A 20,394-nucleotide genomic window follows, 5' to 3' on the forward strand; every position below is an offset into this window, starting at 1 on the left:
GAGATGCGGGAGCTCCCCGGCTGCTGCCTTCTCGGCCTCCTTCTAGGCCTTTGCCCGTTCCCCCCCGCGCTAGCTGTTGGTATGCTGAGTTGTCAGTGTCTTCACAAACCGTCGGTGTCAGTGCTGAAAATTTAAAATCCGGGTTTAAAGGAGAGAGTTTTAGGTGAAAGTTTACGGTGCCGTGTTCAGGAAGAGCCGTGTTGTCACTGACCTAACGGAGGCGAACTCGTCCCACAGGGCAGTGCTGATGGGGAATCGTTTCTGGGTTGCATGAAAGAAGAGGCGTGGTATGGAGACACGTGGGTATGTTTCATCTGCATCCACTGATGCTTTGCGTTATCCCTTTGCCTGTAAGAAGCCTTCTTGTTTTCTTGTCTGTTGTAGGATTTTCTCCTAAAATCATTGCTTTCAATGTTCTACATTAATTATTGTGTTTTTCACTGTCCAATAGTACGTAGTGCTTTTCCTGTCTCAGGGTACTTTCCTTATGGATAGTCCACTCCACTTTCTTTCCCCTGCTTTCTCTTGGCTCACTGTGTCCTAACCCACCTCCAGCACAGGCCCTGGGTTATCTGACAAACCTTCAGTCCTAAGAGCACTCCTGCAGGTGGTGTAGTACCAGAGGCTGGAGGAAACGTGGGAACTGCTTCATTGTGCAAGGGAAAGGTATTGCCTATCAGCAAGGCAGCATTAGATGCCTGTGTGGAGGCTCTTACTGCACAGCTAAGGTTGTGGGTTTTTGGTCATTCTTTCTGTAAATGTGCTCTGATGAGCTTTCTCTTAATCCTAGCCTTTAAGTACTAACATCTATGCACTCTGCAGACTTTCTGAGCTTCCCTTTTATGAGGCCCAGTTGAGAATGTAAGGCAAGGTACATTTGCAGGGTAGTTTTTAGCAAGAAAATCTTTACTCTTTGTTTGTTTAAGTTGGGCATGCGATACTTATATTTTTCACATAAATGCTCAGAAAAATGTCACATTTGAGTGGGAAACTGAGAATTATAGATGTATCAACAACAACAAAAAAAGGTGCAAAAAGCCATGGTCATTGTTTTAAAACTCATAAAGTACATAATATGTATGAAGTGATTTTTAGGTTTATTTTGGTGTGTTGTTGGGTTTTTTTTATTATTTTGGTTGGTTTGTTTGTTTTTCCTTTTTCTGTTGGAAAATGGAACTTGTGTGCCTGGCTTTAGAAGGTGATGATGTCAGTTTATTTAGTATCACAGAATGTTTCAGGCTGGAAGGGACCTCTAGAGGTCATCTGGTCCAACCTCCCTACACAAGCAGGGACATCTCTGCCTAGGTCAGGTCACCCAGGGCCCTGTCAAGCCTGACCTTGAATGACTCCAGGGTTGGGGCCTCCACCGCCACTCTGGGCAGTCCTTTCAATGATCTGTTACTCTTATGTTAAAGAATTTTTTTCTAATATTGAGTCTAAATCTGTCCTTTCCTAGTTTAAAACCATTACTCCTTGTTCTGTCATTACAAACCCTTTTGAATAGACCTTCCCCCACCTCCATGTAGGCCCCTCTCAGGTACTGGAATGTTGCTGTAAGGTCCCCCCAGAGCCTTCTCTTCTTCAGGCTGAACAACCCCAGCTCTCTCAGCCTGTCCTCATACGAGAGGTTCTCCAATCCCCTGATCGTTTTGGTGCCCCTCCTCTGGACTCCCTCCAATATGTCCCCATCCTTCTTGTGCTGGGGGCTCCAGAGCTGGATGCAGTACTCCAGGTGAGGTCTCACCAGGGCAGAGTAAGTATAGAGTGACCTAATACATACTGCTCATCAAATCTTGGGCATATCAGTCCTCAGGTCTCTTTTCCTGCTGGTAAACTGCTGCTGCTTTTATTTATAATGTGCTTTGAGATGTGATAGTGAAAGGGCAATAAGTAAATATTTCAGTGCAGATGAAGGGGAGGTTGGCAACAAGTTGCTAAAACTTGTGTTTTGTATGAGGTCATTCCATGACTGGACTTAGAACTTTAGCTTTAGGAATTACTGATAACAGTACAGTAATTAGTGATGATCTTAAAGTGACATGCTCCTTTCCTACAGGTCTGAGCTTTAAAAGAAGCCTTGTCTTGCATATTCTGTTTGAGAATTGCCCCTTTAAAACCTTTTATCTCTGGGTGTCTTAAGGCAGATAAAGTGATAGTTGTGGTTTGTTTTGTTTTCCAGAGCTGTGAGAATGTGAAGATAATGGCTCGAGGCTTCAGTATATATTGTCTGTTTGTATTGTTTCTTTTTCTGAACTGTCGTTTCAGGAAAATGATCTCCATAACTTTCAGTTTGATTGGGATTTGATGTCTTGGGACTCAGACCTTTGGAATATCACAGGTCATGCTTGTGCAGGTAATTAACCTTCTGTATTTTGCAGGTGTGAATAGTCCCCATCCCACAGGCATGAACTGTTACAACTTAAGGGTGGTGTCACTTCTGTGGAACTGTTTAATGTCCTGCAGCCTTTAGCTCTGAGTTGAGAAGTCCTGCTGTGTTTCTGTAGGATGGGTACAGCTGGGCAGGACTGCCCTGTAAACTGACCTGTTTAGTATGTTTAATCTCACAGTGTTTTCTGCTGTGCTTTGCTTCAGGAGTTAAATAGCTGATGTCAGGCAGCGTGTTCTTCACTGATCTCCCTTTGCTAAAAACTTGTGCACTAAAAATCTCTTTATCTGCCTCTTGCAGATGAAGGCGTGAAGTCAGAACCCTTGTCACCAGCCACGTCAAACTGTTCTGTCCCTTCTCCTCCGTCTGTGGACTCTCCAATGCAGAATGTGCCCGTATGCAGAAACCTCCACGTAACACAGATAGCAGTGGTCATTCAGAACCAGCTGTGACAAACAAAAGGCCCAGTGGTTTACTTGTCTGGAAACAGCTCATTTTTCCAACCTATGCAAAACAAATTCCCTTCAGTAATGTTTTCTTTCCTTTCCCGCTGTGACCCATTCTAAAAAGAGCATGTTGAGTTCTGTTTCCTCAGTTGTGTTTATTAGCCTGGTTGCCAAACAAAATGCCTTTTAAAGGCTTCTGAAGCCAGCAGTTGTTGGTCTCTGCCTCCTGTTGCTCTGCAGATAAGGAGAAGTACTTGTTTGCTTTTCAGTGGTGCTTAGCACTGACCAGAACAAAACTGCAGGACAAAGCCTTTCCTCCTGCTTGCTGCAGCAGCAACACAGATGCGATGAAAGGCAGTTATAATCTGAACTGCAGATAGACACTTTTATGTGTTTCTGAAGCATTAATCTCATGTATTTTCTCTCTGCAGGATGATGTGGACTTCAGCAGTAGCTCCGAGATGTCTCCCATCTCTCTCTACAGCAAGAGCTGCAGAAGCCCTCCATCCCCTGAAGGAGATGAGGAGAAGAAGCCTCCTGTCAGCATCACTTATCGGTCTGGTATGAGAGATGGGTTACTTTGATTCTGCAGATGAGATGTGTTGTCTTGCATGCAAATGTCTAACTAGCACACTAGTATATCAGGTCGTTTCGGACTTCAATTTGTGATCAGATATGTCTATTTTTAACAAATATTATAGATGGGTAAAAAAAAACACCTATACCAAATGCTGTGTTATTACTGCTTGAATTCTTTATTTTATATCTTCTGATCAACTCTGACTCTTTTTTCCTTTCCTAGCAAATAATTCTGCGAGGACTCTGAAGAGATGTGGTCAGACAGCATCCAGGCCTTTGATACAACCCAAACCACTTTTGCCTGCTGCACCTGAAGCTCAGGCTAACATTGTCATCCCAGCTAAAACCATCATTATTCAGACTCTGCCCACACTTGTGCCACTGCAAAAGCAACAGCCAGTGGTTAACATCCAGCCAGCACCTCCTAAAGGTTAGGAGCATTGTCTTGATTGAGCCAGGTCTTGGGAGTAAATACTGTGTCTTTTTGGGATGGTAGCTAGGCTGGAGTTAGCTTTGGTGATTGAAATGGAAGGAATAGGAGAAAAAAGTGGAGTCCTGCATGCTTCGCTGAAAAAGTATTGGAATGAGAAGATGGCCTTACTCCTCTCTTGTGTTGTATACTTGTATACTCATGGAAGACAGTATATCAAAAGAGACTATGCTGAGCACTGGCAGTTGTGGAGATAAAACTGCTGATTTGGAAGGATTTCCCAGGGACCCTTTGCTCTGCTCTACTTGTGATGCCAAGCAGTGCATAACAACGGCTACCTGTTCTGTCATATCCAGAAGAAGATCCAGCAGAATCAGTGAAAAGGCTTGAATGAAGCCATGGCTTGGGAGGAGTGATAAAAGCTGTTGGTTTTTTTTGTTTTTTTTTTTTTATCCACATGATGTTCTGCCACAGGATGGCGGGAACATGAGTTTGTGGCTTTTTATCTCACTAAACAGCATTAAATAGGACATTGTGAAATACACTGAAAGTCAAGAGAGCCATGTCATATGTTAGAAAAGTTGCTCACAGCTGCAAAGTGATGTTAACAAAAGGAAAGTGATTCCTGTCCACTGATAAGTCTTCATTCCCCCTGTTGCCCTGTAAAAGATATTTGAGGTGGCTTGAGCCTTTATTTTGGTGTCCAAAGCATTATTCTAGCCTTAGCTAAGGCAGCAGGAACATGACTCCCATCGCTGAAATGGTCAGGTGCAGTTGCACGTTTTCACCAGCCGATGGCTGCAGTGTCTTGTAGTTGATGTACAGGCATTGAGACTTGGAAGGAAAAGGAGACATAATTAAAAGTCATGTATCTAGAAAATATTGCAATAGTGAAAAATTTATTTGTTACTGATTGCTCTTCCATCGGGAGTTATGCCAAAGCTGGAGACGCTGACGTTTGTTACAAGATGTCTAAGATTGCTAGATCGCTTAAAACCCAGGTCAGCACGGTCAGCATGACCTAATTCTTATTCCTTCTGATGTTCCAGCTGATAAAATACCATCTGGAGTAAGGAATGTAGGGGATATGGATTTTTTGGATATAAGTGTGGCACTGTGGAGATCAGCTGCTGCTTTTTCCTGAAGAAAAGTCAGGAGAGTAGTTTCTGTAAGGCATTGTGGAGGAAATACTTTTGGAAGGTATTTCCATGACATGTATTTGCTTTAACTGATGGGGTGTTTAAAAATTCAATTGTGCTGCTTCTATAACAAAAACTATAAGGATCTTTATGATCATGACAAGGTGGAGCTATCTGTTTGTTTGAAATATGCCATTATCTTCAAAGGAGCATGAGGAATGATATTTTCACAGTCCCTTTTATGAAAGCTTAAATACGAAAGCACGAGCTTAGGGCTTTACATACTTTATGCCTACAAAAAATTGTTGAAATAATCTCAAATTGACCATTTGAGGCTCTTAAATAGAGTAACACGAACTTGTGATGTCCTCAAGATAATCTTTGCAAAAAAAGGGACATCTAATCCTGCACCTCATACGTGAAAGATCTTGGCACTAGGTAAATATTTCCCTTTTTCACCTTCCAGAAGGTTGGATAAATGCTGAAATACATCATCCTGCATTTTTCTTGGAATGTTGTGTTTCTGAAAGCTGTTGAGGTCATCCTTTTACAAATGATTAGAGAGACATTGATTTGTTTTCAGACAACAGTTACTTGAGCACCTGCTTGAGTTAGATGTTGTTGTTGGACCGAAATTTCTGACAGCTGTCTTTAATTCCATTTCAAACTCTGTCAAAATTACCTCATATTTTTTCTGCTTACTTTTTTTAGGCTCTCTTTAGGATGTGCATAAAATTTCTTACACAGACACTTTTAAAAAAAAATAAATTGCTCATCTTAGTGTGAATTGAGACTTCAGCTTGCATTCTGAAATATTCTTTTTTCTTGTTCAACCTCCTATATGCTGGTTCTGAGTTGGCTTGTATAGTATGAATCACTTCTGTGTAGTAAGTTTTCCATTGAATACAGCAATAAAGGAAGGCTGGACAAAAGAGAGAAGAAGGATTGATGTAAGCTCTCTAAGTGAAAAATTGCTCAAAGTGCATTGTGTTAGTAATACTAAAATGAGTATTGTTCCTAACAACTGGAGTTCTATTGAGTTTGAAGAGCTTTTGGGAGAGAGCTTGATTTATTTGATCTCTTTAGTACGTGTAGTTGTGCTTCGCAGGGTAGATTAAATTTAGTCCTGTGGAGCTGGACTTGAGATAGGTTAGGTGGGGCAGAAGAAGCAAGGCTTTGTACCTCCTATACCAATAGTGCCCTACAAACTGGCTGTGTACAAATCCATTTCACATGCTATGCTAAGCACTTCTGTTTGTTCTTTCTTGTGTTCTAGGTCAATCAGTGGTGCTCCCTCAGCCCACTGTGGTACAGCTCCAGGCTTCCGGGGTGCTTCCTGCCTCCCAGCCAGTCATTGCTGTCACCGGAGGGAACACACCACTTCACAACCACACGGTGAACACTTTGCCTTCAGCTGCTGGAAATGCCCCAACAAGTGGCAAAATACCGGTGACTAAGCCCTTGCTTCAGAGCACCACACCAGCAGTGGGGCTGGATGTAAGTTCTGAACTGTGTGGTGGTGGCTGATAGCGAAAGCTCATGAACAGTTTTCAGTTACCTACATGTAGGTTACAATGGGAGAACCAGGTCACTTCAGAATCTCAGAAAAACAGAGCTGTAGTTGGGCTTCTCTAATAGGATTTCTAGCAGTAAATGGGGAATTTGGCAGCCTGGCAAAGAATGGGGAGGAACACCTTAATATCTGCTGGCCTACCTGGGGTTGCAGACCAGATACACAAGTATTGTGGCAGAAGACAGTGCTGATGTATTTTTTCCTTTGCTTGTCTTCTCAAACACAAGATTTTAATGGCTGGAGCTCTCTTACATAGAGGAAGACTTGACATACCTGATTTTTGATTAGTGGTAAATAATTTTTCAAATCCATATAATAAGAACACTCCTGGAAGTAGATTGGAAGTAAATTGGAAATGTCAGCAATAGGCCCGATTCTTTTTCTATCCCCTTTATCTCCCTAGATCTTACTTATGAGTTTTGGAAACTTTAGGTATCAAGTTTCGTGTGATCCTCATTGCTTCAGGCTCCTTAATCATATACTGAATGAGTAGAAAAGGGCTAAGATCTCAACAGTCAGTGCACAGATAAATGAGTTTTTCCATAGTAGCTCACAGTAGGCAGTAGGTGTAAACAGAAATGGCTTTTGAGCTAAGTGAGGTTTTTATCTCCTTCAGCTTTGACATCTTAACTAGCTAGCAAACTGGGTGTTAACTTGATTTAGTTCCTAGTGGTTTAGCGCTGCTTTGGTTGCATCTTGCTTGCTTTCCAAAGGAAGATGTGGCTGTGGAAAGTACTCAAGTTTCATGTTTTGTGGTGTTTGTTGTATTCCAAGCGCTGTTGTTGTGAGCTGAGGGTCTTATGCATCTCTCAGTATGAGGAAGAAAACACTGCTGTCCATTTGCGTGAAATTTTGCCGTAGAGCCACCTCCTTATTAGCAGCACAGGACACTTTCTCAAAGGCATGTGCCTTCTGGCTTCTTTGGAAGGGTGTTGTCGTGTGGGTTCTTACTGTCTTGAGAGTTGCCTCTTTTGACTGATGTTAATTTTTTTCCCACTGTTTGTGTTTGTGTGTGGGCTGCACTTCTAGATGCAAATCTATTTGTTACAAATAATTCAGCAGCCAGACTGCAATGAATCTTGATCTTGAATTTGCAAGAAGCTGAGAAAGGTCTGTCAGTAGACAGACCAGTTAGGAGTGCTACATTTTTAAGTGCTGATTGCCTGCTGTGCAAAGCCAAACTGAAGAGACCTGTCAGCAGTCATTATATTTGTGACTTCCTGTAATCGGGACTGGCATGGCACCTTGCCATTGTCTGAATGTAAGGCTTAGTTGTTGAAACCCCTGTGTTGTCATCACACCTCATACACGTCTGTGACAGTCAGGAGTCAAATGTGTAGCTGGGGTAATGAATAGCTGTTTGTTCTGAATGATGGTTGTGTGGATATTTCCACCTGAAGCTGTTTCAGGGAGGTGGTTTTTAGACTTGGCGTCAGCCTAAATGCTACACGTCTTACCTGCCTTTATTGAAGCAGTTGCAACAGCTCTTCGGCACATTTTGTGAAACAGCTCTTTGAAAAAGAGCAAATGTTTTCAGGATACAGCTGGCGCCAGCAGGGTTAAACTCTTGCAACTGCCATAGACACCATATGTGGCCTGAGAGCTGCACAGATGTAGCTGTCATCTGAGCTCTGTAACACGTGTTTTTGTTTGCTAATCTAAGCAGATGTTGCAGGATAGAAAGAAACACTGCAGGACTTTCTTTGGGGCTTAGGAGGGATAAACTGTTAACATAGCACTCAGCCCTTCCAGTGGGTTAGGCTGAGATCTGCTGATAGCAGGCTGTATGCCTGAGGCCTGCGTTGGGCTTGTCCTGATGGCATACACTTGTGCAGCTTGCCAGTCACCAGGAAGGGCCAGGCTTTCAGTGTGGTCACTCCTCCCAAGGAGAATGGTGAGCAGCTTTCCACGAGGAAATTGGACAAAAAAATGCTGCCTAACCCAACCACTTTTCAGGTCAAAGAAGAGATGCTGTTAACTAAAAAAGGAGATTGCCTTTCTTGTTGCTATTAAATAATATGAGTACATAAACAGTAGGTGTGTGAGGGAATCCATTTGAGTTGTGTCCTTACAGGGTCTTTCTCTCATGCTTCCACACTGTACTGAGAAAGGATTTAATTCTGTCTCCCAGTTCCGTTGATTAAAAAAGAATATTAACAATTGACAATTTAGAAAAAATTAGATTACAAAATATTACTTCAACATAAGCATGGCCTTCTATTATAGAATCCTGTTATATGCACTGTACATTGAGTCATTTTCATATGAAATTAGTTGTTAAATTAGTAGTCAGTCAAGTTGTGTTCCGTTGAGTTGGAGACAAGAAAACCTTTATCTTTCGTAAGAGCAGAGAGCACACTTGCGTAGGTTTTGTATTCCCACATTTAAGATACATCTTCAAAGACAGCAGCTTTCATAAGCTGAGGTAAGAAGCCAGCCAGTGTCATGGTGAAATGGTTTGTACTTTCAGCTCTTTGTTAACTTTCCCAGTGTGTGTACCAAAACCTCTGTGGAGCATGAGAGACAATCTTCCTCCCTTGTGCTAGAAATGCAGCTTGCACTGGAATGGAGGTTAAATTTTGCTCCAAACTGCATTTTCTTTGGAAGACTAAATTGAGGTAGCAATGTTTATTTGTAAAGTGCATGACTCTGTAAAGATTGTGATGACAGAGGACAATCTGAATCCAATTAGTACTGTTTGAAGCAAGGTTTTGCAATGAACGTTTCACTTCTCCGTGTTTACAACATCTTTTTTTGTGTGTTGTTGGTGGTGTAGTTTATAAAGCTGGCAAACAGAAATTGCATCACTGATTGATTTTAATACCAGTGTTTCCCTTAAGTAGTCTCTGTTTCCTGTGAACCAAAAGTTACCATCTTGAGTGGTGAATTAATACAATACGACCTACAAAGAGTGAGGCTGCAAAACATGTTAGCAGAGGTGTTTGCTATGTTTAATCTTTGTTCAGCACTTCTGCAAGGAAATATTGCATAAGCAGTCTGTGCCTTATAAATTATTTCCTCTCTCTTCTGAATATCAAAACACTGAAGCAAGGGGTATGTTTATCTTGATGCCAAGCTGGTTCTGTAATGCTTAGTGCTGCCCTGCTTCCAAGTTCAGGCACTGCTGCGCTATTTCACACACACAACTCTGTCCAGTGCCTGCATCAGATTTAGGCAGGATAAGGTGTGCAGTTGTGGCTTATTCTCCAAGAAAAGCCAGGCAAGCAGTAGAAGGCTGACCAAAGACTTTAATCTATTTTAGGGATTGTCAATTAAAGTAACTCGAGGACACGAATTGTTTGGTTTCATTTAAGTAAGCTTAAGAAACGAGTGGAAGTGAAACTGGCGTGGCATAGACTCAAATGCCATTATTGCACAGAGTACCTTGAATTGGACTGGGGAGGGCTATTGTTTCCCCACAGTGTTTGGAGAACACTGAGTAAAGGAGGGCAGTCTAGATAAATACCTTCTGAAATGTAGCTGGCAGTGTCTGAAACAACAATAACTTAGGATGTACTCTTAGTGTACAAACACTGAAGTGGTGCTTTAACTCCACATTTTCTCCACAGAAGCAGGTAGATTTGCAAGAGGTTCCAGGCACTTAGTCAAAAGCTATCCAGTAGTGAATAATCCTGAGCAGGTCTGCAAACAAGAATGGATGTAAACAATTCGGTTTTGCATCATGAAATCAAACAGAAGAAACCTTTCTAAAAAAAAGGAATGCAACTACTTGTTTGGAATATTGTACAACTCAAGCCAAAGCTGCTGCATGAACTCATTCTTTATTGACAGCTGAAGTGATCCTGGCCCCAAACTGGTGTGTTGTGTTCTATACGCTGCAGTCCTTGGCTAGCCCGAGGTTTTTTTTCCCCAAAGTTTTTATACATTTCCAGAAGTTTTTTTATGTATTTTAAGGCAAAGTTTAGTGTTAATAAAAATAAGTTTAAATCTTTTCCTGCTCGACTTTATGCTAAAGAGAGAAATTGGAGCAAGTACAGACAGCTTCCTTTTCACAGATTTTGTTGGTGGCAGCAGGCTAGCCATATAATAAATGATCTTTACAGAGAGTGATTAGATCAACATGGAGAGAGCCCAAAATGTTAATGCACTGTAACGTGTTTTCTTAGTCTTTGTCACCAGTCTGCAGTATCATGAAGAAGAATGACTTCTTCAGGCAGCCGTAGCCAATTTCTCTTGCAGACACCAAAGCTCTAGAGTAACATATTGTCTGTCTGTGGGTATATACAGAGAGAGAGTTGGAAGGCTACAGTTAGGGTGATTTAAGCAGCCAGACCTTAACTGGAGCACTCTATCTGAGTTCGTTATTGTTACTGTTCTATGACTTGTTTATTTTTTTTCCTAGACTGATACTTCTAGAATATTTCTCTTTTTTTCTTTAGCTTTCATGCTCTACTAGATACAGGTTACTCCAGCGCCGTGTGTAGATGGCTACTGGAGGATATTCAGGTCTGTGTAAGATACAGCATTCAGTTCTCTTTAAATGTGAACTTCCTTAAGGTACAACCTGTTGCAGCATAATAATGGGATAGAAGTCTTTTTGATAAAAACAGAGTTGCTGTTGCTGATCTATGACGGAAAGGAATAACAGAGTTGTATTTAAATTTAGGATTTCAGTCAGTTTTGTATAGCTCTGCAGTATTGATAGTTGTTACCCTTGTCAGCAGCAAGATGTGTTCAGCCTAGGTCATCCCACTCGGTGCAAAACACAAAATGAGTAGGTGGTAAAAGATGATAGACTTCCTGCTTGGGGAAAAAAAAAATATTCAGAGTCATCAAGACTGTTGGAGGACGGGGAGGAGTTCCTTTGAACTGTCCTGGTCTGGCCTTGCAGGCTGAATGCCTGCTAGTGGTTGGAGTGAATTATGTGCCCTCCTGGAGTATATTTGCTGGTTTAGCGTCATCCAGAAGGAATCTGGTTTGTGTGCTCCATCGGAGACTGTTCTGCAGTGTGAACCAAAGCATATTAAGTGGGACAATCAGGAAATGTGCATCAAAGCCACACTCCTGCTCTGAATTAAAATGCTGAGACTGTGTTTAACTGCTGTGTAAGTGCTTGATACACATAGAATGTGCAATCTGAGGTCAGCAACAGTATGCAAAAGCTGTATCGCATATCTGAAAAAGGTACAGAAATGGGTGTAATCAATGTGGAAATACCTTTTATACAGGTCAAGGTGAAAAGCCATAGGACTTTCCAGTTAAGAAAACAGGTGACTGATTGTAGTCTATAAAATAGTGTATGGTGAAGTGAAGGTGAAGGATGTTCTTGCTACCTTGCAGACTTGTAGAAATGTATTTTCTGTCTTTGTGATTTGATTCATCAAATTGAACTGCTGCTGAAGTATACATTTTGTGTCTCCTACATATAGAAGGTTGAGAATGCAGGAGAAAACAGACACAAGTGCAGGTACAGTTTCCTAGTTACCCATGAGCTCTAACTCTTGGAGGTGTACCGTGATTCCTAGTTGCTTCTGTGCTCAACAGTTCAGCTCATTTGAGGCTGAGTGCGGGGAGCTGTCTGCAGACTTTTGACAAAGTAGAGGAGCAGAAATTATGCATGAAACAGGGGTACTTTTAATTTGTGGATCACTAACAGGCCTCTGTATTGTCTGTCCAGGTCAATGTCCTGAGAAGGCAGCAGCGCATGATCAAGAACCGCGAGTCAGCCTTCCAGTCACGGAAGAAAAAGAAAGAGTACATGTTGGGTCTGGAGGCAAGGCTAGAGGCAGCCTTACTGGAGAATGAGAAACTCAAGAAAGAAAACAGCACACTGAAGAGGCAGCTGGATGAAGTGGTATTGGAGGTGAGAGATTGTGATGAAGATCTGAGTTTATAGAATAAAGACAGTTGCTCGGGTAGAAAGCACTTGAAAGAATTGTGGAAATGTTGATTCAAAGACCTCTGGGGTTTTCAGGCCCAGACTCCCACTCCAAGGAGGGGCTTTCATCAACTCTAGGTCAGGATCTTGTTGGCTTTTAATTATTTATTTCACGGTGTTTCTGAAGATGTCACTGAGAAGATAGACTGGATAGAAGCTGAATATAATGTACAAACAAAGGAGTTTTATTTTTAAGTAGTTCTGGCCTATATTCATATATAATTAGGCAAATATAAATCTAAAAAGCACGTATAATTTGGTGTATTTAGCTACTGACATGCCTTTGCATGTCTGTGCCCCTTGTTTATTGCATGTCTTCTATGTTTTTTCCTGTTTAGAACCAGAAGCTCAAAGTATCATCTCCAAAGAGAAGGACCCTGTGTGTGATGGTGATACTGGCTTTCATAATGTTGAATTATGGTCCATTAAGGTAAGTTGCCTAAAAGTTCCTCTTTGCATAGCAAGTTTGCTGTCCTGTGATTTTTGTTTGGATCTTTAATACAGACAGTGTTGTGTTTTAAAGCCTTGAGCTTGAAACCTGACTTCCACCCTTTACTCTCCTGCATAAGAGAAGACTTATCTGTATAATGGTTCCTCTTTTGGAATCCCTCTGGCAACAAGAGCTAGATGTTGTACTTTTAATTTCTCTTGGCTTGGCGTTTTGTTCACCGGTGCAGTGTACAGCAGTTTGTCTGCTCCATTTGCACCTGAAGAGATTGAAGAGTTGTGTTTAAAATCCTTTTAGAAAAAAGTGTCAGACTTTGAGAGCTCATCTTCTTGTTTATACCTGCACTAATCTCAATAGCTGTGAGTTTAAGCTGCTTCCAGTACTCAGTGTAGGAAATCCTGTTGTTTGCTCCAGTGCTTTGCAATCCTGACCATTAGATGTGTCTAGTTGCAATCTTCCTCATTATAGCATAAGCCCTGTATTACTTGTCTTTTAGATCTGGTGAAGAGGTTAATTAGTTGAAGTGGTAATATAAAACATCTTGTTTGAACTGTATCAGTGGAGTATAGGAACCAGAGAGCCGGAAGGAAACATTGCATTAATTCCCAGACACTTTATAAAGAAATCTGTGGAAGAGAGAATACTAAAAAGGGATACTTTTTGCACATATCTGTCTATTTAAAGTGGCTTTGGAACCTTTTATATGAAGCTGTTCACTTTGAGAAAGGGAAGGATATTTCAGTAGATTCCCAGTGAGCAGTGTCTCTATTATTAGTCCTCAAAACTCCAGTCAAACTAAAGGAATGGGATGGGGTAAATCTGGAGGAAGACTTTATTTCTCGCTATGCTAAATTTTTAAAATATTGGTGTTTGTATTTTCATTAAAAATGGCTAAAGCTGAGATTACTTTTGAAGTATTTGCACTTATTGCAAACACTGCTTATCTCAAGCAGTGAAATAGAGCTGATAATCTTACTTCGATGTGGGTGATTTTAAGGTAAACCATTTCTTAGTGCATTTGGGGTTTGTATTAGGATTTTTGACTATCAGGCAAAAAAATCATCTTCCAGATACTAAGTGATTGATTTGTACATCCCATCTGCACTTGCAAACGTTACCGCTCGCTTGAGAGATGCCTGGTGAGAACTAGTAGAACCAGTAATCTTTCTGAAGCTGGGAAAAATTTTAGTTGTCTCCACATTACAGTGAGGAGTTGGAATGCATGAAGCTCCTGTTAGTTTTGAGAGGTGTGGAAATGTACAGAAGGGCTCTATAGTTCCTCTGTCAGCTTCTCCACCCCCAGGAATGAGCAAGGTGTTGAGCTTGATGGAATGAAACTGCTGTCAATGTACACTGAAAGATCAGTTTGTATTCCTGTTTTGCCACAATTGGTAACTACAAAAATGTGACAGAGTTAATTTCTTGACCTGTTGATGTTTAATAAAGTAGATAAAGTAAAAAGAGGTTCTTGGATGTCTGGCTCTTCCTGGCCAAGCATACCAGTATAATTGCTGTGCCTGAATTAGGTGGTCTGCATCAGTACTGGATTTAGAAAGTGAAGTGTCGTTGGAAATCTGCAAGGAATTACTCTTATATTTTTTGGCCTTTTTTTTCCCCCTATCAGAATAAATACTTGCTGTGCAATTAAAATTCTAGACTGTATCAAGGTGGTGTGAAATTTGGTTGTGCAATACCCTTTGGAAGGCCCAGAATGTGGGATATACAAACTGTTACTTAGGAGTTCACTTCTCACATATGCATTTTCTTCCTTTTGTAGAGGTGTCACTGAATGTTAGCTCCAGAAACTTGACAGTCATGACTGCTGTTCTGATTAGTCCTTAACAACAGAAGCTTCCAATACATGTGCTGTTTTTCAGTCAGCCCCTGAAACTCCTTACAGAAATAAGTAATTTTTTGTTCTAATATTCATGCTAGCTTATAATTCAGCAAAAGTACTTTTTTCTCCCTAGTTAGCTAACTGTGGAATACCTAATTTCTATGCAGTGGTCAGCTGGAGATAAATACAACTTGAAGCTTTGTGACAGTGTTGCCGTTTCTTCTATGTAGGAAGTAATTTCATTTGCACACCTGTATGGAGGTCTGACAGCATTCAGGCACAGGATGTTTTAATTAAAACACATTAGTAGTGGATCTTTTATTATTTAAAACCAATGAACCGTTGCAGAAGGGAGAGCGACTTCCAAAAAAAAAAAACAAAATCGTGGGAAATTCACTGCCTAAATTCTGTAGCAGACTACAAAATTCCCTTAACTGTTCTTGTTTGTGAGACGCTTCTCAGATTCTTAATTGTAAGTGGTAGGATTCTTTGAAGGCTAGAGGTACACCAAAAGAATGTATACATAGATTTTCTCTTTAGTTGCCCATTTCTGTCAAACCAGAGGAAGCGGTCGGGTTGTTCTGGGATGGGATGTGAAGCTGAAGGGCTGGCAGTCCTGCAGACCCTCTGTGGCCTGCAAAGGGACAGCAGAGGCACAGTATTTGGGCACTTGGCATCCCAGAAAACTCCTCATCTGGCTGGCTGGCTGCTTAGTTGGGTCTGTGTGTTCTTCTGCATTCATGCCTGTGGGTTGCACTGACACTGGTTCACCCAGAATTTTGTTTATTTGTCTTAAGTCTTGTTGACTGTGTGTAAACGGTGTAATGTTCAGGATGTTTCATGGAGGACTCTGAGGCTGTGCTGTTCTGCTGTTTTAAGATTATAGGAAGCAGGCCAGCATGTGGCAGCCCTTGGCAAACAAGTTTAGCAGATAAAACTGTTCTGATGATGCATTTTTTCATGCTGATAAATATACTAATGGGTAATCTGTAACACTGGACCTGAGAAAAAGGGAGCAAGGCTGAAAGTCTGGAGGGGAGGTGGTGTATTGATCCAAGAAAAGTGTTTGAAAATCTCTGGTGGGGAGAGCCTAAGCCAATCTGCTCGATTGCCAAAAAGCTTTTCAAAACATCGTTCAGTCTTGGACATGACACCATGTTATCTTTGAAAGAAGAATGTAAGTCAAATTAAATACATATTGAATATAAATGTGAATTGAATACTTTCTGGTCATGAAAGTGGCTTGTATAGAGTTAATGGTAACTCTGCATTGTATTGTACTGTGTTACTAATCTCTTTAGGCTTTATTGATATTTTGCATAGAAAACTGAACCTTTCAATTATTAAAAGCAGAAGTAATTTAGCAGGAATTTTATTTTATCTCTTTGCTTTATACTGGAAGAAAGGTGCCCAGGAATTTTCCATCTGTGTGTCAATGAACTATTCTCTAATCTTTGTGAATTATTTGGACTTGAATTTAACGTCTATATAAACTTCCTTTTATTATTATTATTTAAGAATGATCAGTGAGGTGTATGAAGGGAAAAGGGTACATTTTGATTCAATTCCTTGCAAAGGTCACCCCCTTGCCCCAGTCTTACATACTGTGAGGTGCAAGACAGGGGTTGGCAACATGTAGTATTTGCACAAAAGGCAGTAAGCATACAAACCTTGGCATGCAGCAGGGTTGGGAGCTGGAACCATGACGTCTGGAGGCAGGTATCTGTGGGAGGCAGTGTCTCCTGCCTTTGCACTTGCCTTCTGTGAGAGCCAGCATCGGTCGGCATGGCTGTGTTCTCAGCTGGCACAGCAACCCTGAAAGATTACTGGTTTCTGGCATTAAGAAACGCTTAATCAGCTAATTAGCTATGCATTTTTTTTTATCACTTACAATGTGTAATAGTTGGAAAATTTTCAGATTTCAATTCCTAGATGCCTTTCTTTTTTTTCTTGTTTAATTTCCACATTTGTGTTAGACTCTGCCTGGGTAGTAACCAGATCTGAAAATGCATCAAAACAAGCACAAACGATGTTGTAACAAATGGAAATCAAGCACATATTCTAGTCTAAACAATCTGTGTATTTATTTGGGGAGTATTTTTTCTTTTGTTTTTCTTCCCTGTTCCCATTTGAATATAAATTGTCCTCTGTGTGTGTTTTTTTTAATGCAAGTCCTACATGTCATACTAAAATATTTGCAGGAAACTAAACCAAATAATGTATAAAAAATTGAGAAGGGAGAACAATCTCAGAAGATGCAAAAGGTAAGTATTTTGCATCTGTGCTTCTTGGGACAGTAGCAGCAAACCATGTAAGCCAGGTACTTGATAGTGGCCCTGGCATTATTTTTTTGGCTATTAAAAATGTTCAGCTAGTTATTTTTTCCCCCTGATCAGTCTGATCAAGCTTATATGGTGGTCATCACCTAACAAGTCTTAGAGCATTTATAAAAATGTCAGCCAGCCAGAATGTGTCCTAAATACCATTTCAGATATTTAGTTGACAGAAAACCAAGGGAAAAAAAAAAGTTGCAGGGATGAAAAGCAGATCTGCTTTTGGAACAGGGTTGAACAGATTGGAACAGGGACTTTGAGAAGATGGTGTGACTTTATTTTTTAATTATTATTATTATATTTTAAATTAACTTTGGTTTTTCTTAAAGTTGACCACCTATGTATGGCTGGAGCCCCTTTCAAACTGGAAAACAGACTTGATGGTGTAGCCAAAAATTCCTCAGCTATATTTGTGGTGGAGGATGACTGAGGTGGTGATCGATGGTGCCAAGTAAAGCTGCTGCTTCAAAACCTCTTGTCCTGTTGACCTACAGCAGTTGTGCTTTAATTGCTGGCCTTTGTAGGGACTTCACTGCAGCTCTTCTATAGAGGCTCCTGATGGATCTTCCTCTACTTTCCAGGACTAGCCTGGAGACTGAATAATCTATTGAAAGTTTAGATCCACATAGCAATCTGCAAATAAAGATGCTAGCCTTGGTGGCTGAGAAATGTCATTTGTCTGCTATTGTTGTAGACTGCAAAAAAGGAAGAAGCAGTGATTTTTGACTCTTGAAAGACTTAGGGGTGTGTCTCATTTCTTAGACTGGTAGGGCAAACATTAGGGGAAAAAAAGCAGAAATGGTAAGATTAATCATCTTTTACAAAAATCTGGAAATCCCTCAAGGGTTGTTCAGGTGCATGCTTTCACAATCCACTGCTTGTAAGGATGAAATTAAGCAATACACAAGGCTTTCATCAGCACCCACATTAGCATCCAACCTAGTCTGCAGGCTGCTAGTCAGTACTAATACAGCCTCCTGAGTTTTGGAGCTGGTATGATTTGTGCTGCTGTAAGCACCATCCACTGAGCACACCTCTATTGGTGTTTAGAGCCCTTGTCCAAGCTGAGCAATCGGATTGGTATGTGGGAGAGCAAAATTATTCTGGGGTTGGGTGCATTCAGGGGTTTTGTGCAAGTTTGCTATGGTTTGAGCCTTAATGCTGGACTAGTTGATGAAGGAAGCAGACTCTTCTTAGAGTCAAGCAGGAACCTAGGGATACCTTGGTGGTGGTATTTTGGAAAGTTAGAGAAATAATTTTGTAGTTCTTTTAAGGGGAGCATTAGCTGCGTGGGCAAAGGAGCTAATCTTGTTACCATAATATCACATGCATCAAGTGTGTTGCTGCAGAGATGTTTGAGCTGTATGTTGTACGTTCAGGTTTGTGAGCACAGATCCCACCTGCAGCAGCCAGTCCTGGGCCAAGGTCTCAATGTGGTCTGGATCTCACCACTGTGCTGCCCTAGCAGGTGAGCTCAATCCTGAGATCAAGCAGCACCATGGTATGCTTGAAAACACCCCAAAAATCCTCTTGAATAATATGTGCTAAGCAGACTAAAGCCACGTGTTTGGCACCTGCCTAAAATGAAGGGCAATCACTAGCAACTGAAACACAGTGGTTTTTTTTCCTGTTGCCTTAACGATTCTTTTGGATTGTGTGTGTGCCCCTTCCTCAGACCATTCCAGTGCAAAGTGGGGCAGGTTAGTTGAAACCATCGATGGCTTGTAGTATATGAGGAGGAAATCCCCAGCTATGCTCCTTCCCTGGCTTTTGCCACCTTCCAGCTTGAGCCTGGTCTGGGAGTGGTGCTGAACTGAGAGCCCATGGCCCGTGGTTTCCTTCAGCTGCAGGTTGGATAGTGTTGTCTAAACTTGTGCTGACTGCTTGAAGCATCTCTAAAAAGTGCTCTGAAAACAGAAGACCACAAATCGTGACCTGTACAACAAGCTGAGTTTGTCACTCTCAGTTCATCCAGTCCTGGCTTTTTGTTGTATTTGGTGAAGGATGGAAAAGGATTGTCTCTCTGCTTTTTGCAAGCCTCGGTAGCCTTCCATGAATCTTCAGGAGGTGAATAGACTTAAATGCAATGTATACCTGAAGTATGCTAACAAACATGCATACACATGATGACAGTCAAACTGCTGTTAATTTCTTACACAGTAGTGGAGAGGAACTGGTGAAATGTGATGAGAAAGCTGTTAGGTGAATGCAAGAGGTGTGCGACAGTGCCATGTTAGGCAGCTCCTTCTGGCTGCCAAGGAAATACAGAGCCCTCTGAATGTTTGAGCAAAACCAGCAGAAGCTTTGGAAGACATTTGTGGCTCTTAACACTTCTAATATGGGAAACTTACTTTAAGAATACATTTCTTAAGAATTAAGAAACACCGAAAGAATAGGTTTCAATGCTGAGTTGAGTGCACATTTGTGTTGGAGATGGGCCAAAGCTAGATAAGTGCTTCTATAGCACGTTGTGTTTTGTCTTGTGCAGTAGTTTCTCCTTGAAGAGAGAGAGAATGAAACTGAGAGGAAAAGGACAGGTTGAGTCATTTGGATGTGGGTGCAGGTTCCAGACCTTTCCAGACTTCTCTTGATGGGTTAGTGCTTGAATAAAATTGAAAACTCTTGATTTTCTTACAAACTACAAGTGCAGGAGTGATTCCTTCCTCCTTCCTCTGCTGATCACAGCCACGTGTTCATCCTGGCAGTTGTGCCTGGGCCGGGCTGTGCTCGCTTGCCTTGTCCTGCTGCTGCTGGTGCAGTTGCAGAGCCTTTGTGGGATCCCAGATGCACTCACTGATAATTTACCCTTTTCTCCAGGCGTTTCTCTGCTGGGCTGGGAGTGAAATACAGGAAGTTTTTGCCCTGAATGAACATGGCAGTTGAGACTACTTGCATCAGACCTCCCCAAACTTTGGCAATAAAGGCCAGCCCATCTCCAAATAACTGTATATAGTTTTCTGGGCAAGAAAAAAAAGCTCAAGCTGTCGATATGTGCTTTCTTCCCTTTTTTTTTTATAACAGCTTTATGAATAATAAATTGATTTTTAAAGCAAGCAAACACAAGAAAAATGCAGACATGTCTCTCCAGTTTAGGTTGCTTTCCTCATTCTCCCTAGCAGAGGAAAGAGGCCAGGATCCTCTTACCAGCCCAGCACTTGCAGAGGGTAGGTAAATCTGGAGCAGCTTGGCAGGAGAAGGCAGTGCCCTGCTGTCAGCAGATGGTGCCCTCATCGAGAATAAGAAACAAGAAATACTTTCCAGAGAGTGTTTGGCACTGTGGCAGCCTTGTCTGGAATCAGTTAGGAAGACAAGTTCCTCAGTTGG

General features: G+C 41.4%; 1 protein-coding gene across 1 annotated transcript in view; it reads left to right on the forward strand.

The window, feature by feature from the left end:
- Positions 1-2,217: 2,217 nt before the first annotated feature.
- Positions 2,218-20,394, forward strand: part of ATF6 (activating transcription factor 6) — a gene marked incomplete at both ends in the record, with an annotated part of 31,147 nt that continues 12,970 nt past the window's right edge. Inside the window, 7 exons of the mRNA XM_008941306.1 lie at positions 2,218-2,353; positions 2,687-2,781; positions 3,264-3,393; positions 3,635-3,841; positions 6,257-6,477; positions 12,192-12,377; positions 12,791-12,882. Of these exons, the coding sequence (XP_008939554.1) occupies positions 2,218-2,353; positions 2,687-2,781; positions 3,264-3,393; positions 3,635-3,841; positions 6,257-6,477; positions 12,192-12,377; positions 12,791-12,882 (1,067 nt within the window). The remainder of the gene's footprint in view (positions 2,354-2,686; positions 2,782-3,263; positions 3,394-3,634; positions 3,842-6,256; positions 6,478-12,191; positions 12,378-12,790; positions 12,883-20,394) is intronic.

Source organism: Merops nubicus, unplaced genomic scaffold (assembly GCF_000691845.1).
Source record: "Merops nubicus isolate BGI_N331 unplaced genomic scaffold, ASM69184v1 scaffold14945, whole genome shotgun sequence".
Lineage (NCBI taxonomy): Eukaryota > Metazoa > Chordata > Aves > Coraciiformes > Meropidae > Merops > Merops nubicus.